This window comes from Sesamum indicum, linkage group LG13 (genome assembly GCF_026168435.1).
Source record: "Sesamum indicum cultivar Baizhima isolate 11 linkage group LG13, ASM2616843v1, whole genome shotgun sequence".
NCBI classification, from domain to species: Eukaryota; Viridiplantae; Streptophyta; class Magnoliopsida; order Lamiales; family Pedaliaceae; genus Sesamum; species Sesamum indicum.
In genome coordinates this window covers 10,843,910-10,848,521 of record NC_142669.1, presented here as the reverse complement: position 1 = coordinate 10,848,521, position 4,612 = coordinate 10,843,910, and the positions used below count along the sequence as shown (strand labels likewise).

The following is a 4,612-nucleotide window of genomic DNA, read 5'->3' as shown; positions in this document are numbered from 1 at the left end:
AATCAAACGTTGATTTTGGATGATTTCCACCATATACACCTGATTTTTGCCTTGAACTCCGTAGATACTCTTTGATTTCCATTTGAGAGGATTTTGAGGCTTTTTGAATACTCTCTTACGTATGCCTTCAATTATATCTTCAATTGTGTGTGTCCTTAACTTGTTGGAGAATACCTCTATTTATAGTTGTAGGATAGAAGACTTTTTCAAATTTATTTGATGAGGTGGCGCCAGTTGATTGGCCCTTCATGATTTGTTTTGTATTTATTTCTAAATATATGATTTTATTTTCAAATTGACTTGAACTTGCTTGATTTGGAAGATGTGATGTGCACTTGCGTCAAGAATATAAAATTTGACACTTGACATAATTACATCGATCGAAAAAAATATTAATATCAATTAGTTAACTATTTACTTTAGAAATTAAATTCCCAAAATATAAATAGAAATTGATATTTAATATATTATCTTCCACGTAACGCAATTTTATTGAGCACAAATATAATTTATCTACAAATGCCCCCTCAAAACTTATTCACGAACAATGCTTCAAAACGCGCCTTGGACTGAACAAATCACGAATTTCTCTGACATTTTTTTTTCATTTCACGACTTTTGCAAACACATGAAGACTTGAAAAGAAAATTGTGGGCTAACTATTAATCTCTTTGTTTTTTTTCCTCTAGCAGGTGAGCTTCCCCATTTGAACAGAGCCCAGCAACAAGTAATTGAATTGGTCTCAGGCCACACAAGCAGCCTACTTCTTTCCTTTCTTCAATTCAAATTCCTTCTTTTTTATTCGGGAAAAGTAATTTTCATTAAATAAAAAAAAGTATAATTGTACAATACAACTTACTTAATTTAAGTGGTTTCATCGACAGGCCAAGAATCCGCCACAAGTGAAAAAGCACACAAGTGTAAATAGTAGTAGCTAATTCAAATTCTTTCTCTTTTTGACAGACGTGTTGTGCCCATTTTAGGCAAGAAAATATTGTCTTAGCTTTTGGACTGAATTCGAGAAGCGTAGGAATTTTCCATTTATTGTGAAAGCTAATTTGTTAACTTTTGGTGTTTAACAATGCCATCTTTGCCTTTGCTTTCTTTCTTTTTATAGGAAAATTAACTCATGAAATTAGGGAAAATTCTAGTGTGAATTAGGTTTGGTCGAACTAAACGAATCACAAATATGCTATTTGATTAGTTATTAATTTTGAATTATGCATGAATTACACGACAAGTGTATTGCATTTATCATATAATTAAATTTAAATTTGGCCGAATATCATTCGAGCTAGAATTTCCTTGAAATTAAAGCCCCTGTCTAACGATAATCTAAATATTCGTCCATAATAGTCATATTGAAACTTGCTAGTACGGTTGCCATCAGCTGAACTTACAAGCCTCGCTTTCTTGAAAAATCAAATCTTAAGTATTCTTGAGGTTTGCAAGTAAGTCTTTTTGTTAGTTAAAATTCATCAAATTTGTTGATATTAATAAAAAATTATAATAAAAATTGATATTTACCTTCGATTGACTTATTACATGTCAAATAATTTTTTGTTTTCAATTAAATTATAATTATAGTGATAAAGATATACCTCCTGACATGTATTAACACATGAATACGTATGAGGGTAATTTAATCTTAAAAATATTTATGAATAGCAACAAATCAGTAATAAGTAAATCAGAGGTAAATATAATTTTTTTCTATATAAGCAAATTCGGTGAATTTTGACTAATGAAGGAACTTATTTGTTAAATAAAAGCAAACCTCAAGAGTGATAGATGTAATTTCTCAAATCACAATGAATCTACGTGTAATTACAATTATCCCTTATATGTATATTTATAAAAATTACACCTAGATGGCTAGATCCCTCTCAAATTAAGAAGTGTAATAAAATGGTTTCTGGGTACGGAAGTCACGTTGTGGATCAGATTGCACAATATATTTACTAAATCAAAAAAAGCTTATTCCAAATTAAATTATAAATAAAATTGCAACAGATAAAAGGAGACAAATTAAGCATAGCAGAAGTGATGAAGTGCTGATCAACAACATAAGTAGAAATCACAACCATATCCGAAATAATTTCCACTAGGGGATCACGGGGAAAAAAAAGAATTATTCCAAGCAAGGAAATGGGTCAAAATATGACGAGAACCATTTCGAGAAATCGACGAATGCTTTAGCCTGAAGAGTTTGCTGGTTTAGCAGGTGTGGTATTCTCAATGATCTTAATCCCACCAATGATGACACCGTCACCCTCATGTCTCGGCACCAGGGTCACCAGTACAGTGTCATCGTCCGCCACGTCCATGTCCTCGTACAGTTCTTTCAGCTTCAGCCTGATCGAAGTTGTCGCCGTTTTGTTGTTTGTCTTGTGCGGTACCTGAGCGTATGTCCCGGCGTATGCAGCCTTGTCCAGCTCCTCCACATTATCATCTTCGTCGTTCACGAAAACATCAAACTTAAGGAACTTCGTTGTGTCGACAGTTATATCTTCAATCACCAACACCTCGTCGGCTACTCCTTTCCTCGTCTTCGGAACTAGGACCCTGACGATTTTGTCCAGTTTAAGAGGGAAAACCGTCTCGGCATTTTCTGCGCTCTTGCGGGTTCTCTTGACCTTGGCGCCAGCAGTTTGGGGAGGCGGTCTGTAGTCGAGCCATGGGAGATCAATTCTCTCGAAATCGTATCCCATTCTCAGGTTATCCACGCAATCCTTCACTGTCACCCGGACAAGCTGCGCATTCTCATCGTAGAACAAGAACGAGGTATTGAGGAAATCAGGGTCCGTGATTGTCCTTTCGGGCACTTTGTTGCTGGGCAAGAAGTATTTCCACAATGTCCACATTCGGTCCACATTAGCATGATGACAATAGAACAACGGGTCCCTACCCGCCGAATAGAAGTTGCCTAGATCCTCTCCGCTAGGCTCTCTCGGGTCTCCAACAAAAACATGTACAGCGGTGTGGGAACCACGCTCGGCGGATCCCGGCCCTGGGTTCACCTTGTCTCCTTCACGATAAGGCTTTCCCATGAAGTCATAGACGCTGGCATTTCCACGTACCATCTCGGTATGCATTATGGTGAGATTGTTGGACACCACCTGAAGAGGATCTTTGTTGCCTGTCATGCCCAGGTCCAAAACAGCCTTCAGATTGTCCTGGTTTCGCTTTGAGTCGTATAGTGCAGATTTGGGATCAAGAAACATGGGCGGGATGGTCATACCCTTTGGATTGTCCCAATTCCAAAACGGCAAGGCAAAAGTTGGATCACCGATCAATTTCCCCATAATTCTTTCGTAGAAGTACAAGTACCACCTGTGGAAGGGGAAGAAAAGCCAAGAATTATGGACTTGTAGGTCCAAAGTGCCTTGCCCGGGCTGGTCATAAGCACCATTGCAGTAAGCGCAATGAATATTGGCTTGCTGCATGAAATTACGTGGATCATCTTTCGGTAGGCGCTTCATGCGGTCAATAGCCATGTTGTACTTGAAAATATACTCAGGAGAAACTCTATGAGCCGACGGTCTGACTTTCATCTGAACAACAGGTGGAAGTTGGTAATCAGCGATGTTTTCTGAAGTAGGGGGGCAGCAATTCATATCTAGCTTCTCCCCTGTGTTCAAGTTGGTAGCAACACCGCATTTGTCCAGTTCCGGTGCTTTGATTGGATTAGCCGATGCACCAGGAGTGGGGATGAGATTGGCTGCGCTGTAGAGGCCGCCGCCCAAACCAAGAAGCATGTTCCTCCTGTCGACCTTCCCTATGGGAGTTTCGACGTCTCGGGAGGCTTCTTTCTTCTTCTGGGCATCGGCACAGGAAACTCTTAGGCGGTTGCTACGCTTTGCATGGCTGATGAAATACGAAGGCCTAGCAAAGACGGGACGGGATTGGGAGGAGGGAGTGGCGGTGGGTAGGGGAAGAGGAAGAGATGCCATGGCTAGCGGAGAGTTGTGATTTGTGATGTTAGAATTGCACTAGAGTGTCTATTTATAATGGATTCTTGGCGACGGGACCGTTGCTGAGATGAGTTGAGTTTGGACAAAGAAATTACAAATGTATTCATTATGGGATTATGGTGCAGGTGTCATTGAAGTTTTGGTCAATAGTTATTGCAATTCGGTGGTGATTATTATTAAATGAATGGAACATGTCTGTGTACTGTTTTATTATTTATATAAGGGTAAATGCTATATTTTATACTTTAAATTTTTATTTAGAATTATTTTAATTTCTTAAGTTTATTTTTTTATTGTAATATTTTTAAATTTTAATTTTGTCCCAATTTAGTCCCTCTTACCCTTTTTCAGCGAAAATGTGGCCGGATTTTGAATATCTGGAGGGTAAAATGGTTAATAAATTTGATTTTATATTTTTAGTCCTTTAAATTTATAAAATTATCAAATTAATCCTTTTTTTTAAACAAAAAATATTTTTTTAAATTTTTTAAATTTTTTTAATCAGATATACTGCAATTATCCTATGTAAATAATAAAAACTTTGAACTCTTACGGACATAATAATAATAATATATTGCTTAACTTAGAATAAACAGTCTTTCTTTTTCAATAGCTGAAAAAATAAAATTATGATAAAT

At 37.1% G+C, this 4,612-nt stretch overlaps 1 protein-coding gene across 1 annotated transcript; it reads right to left on the bottom strand.

Moving 5' to 3' along the window:
• Positions 1-2,004: 2,004 nt before the first annotated feature.
• Positions 2,005-3,992, bottom strand: LOC105176879 (polyphenol oxidase I, chloroplastic). The gene has a single exon (XM_011099819.3). It carries the CDS (start codon positions 3,951-3,953, stop codon positions 2,196-2,198), a length of 1,758 nt encoding a protein of 585 aa, XP_011098121.1. The 5' UTR covers positions 3,954-3,992; the 3' UTR covers positions 2,005-2,195.
• Between the last annotated feature and the right edge of the window lie 620 nt (positions 3,993-4,612).

Excerpts from the sequence above, each read along its gene's own strand:
- LOC105176879 (XM_011099819.3), bottom strand. The coding sequence starts at position 3,953 with ATGGCATCTCTTCCTCTTCCCCTACCCACCGCCACTCCCTCCTCCCAA.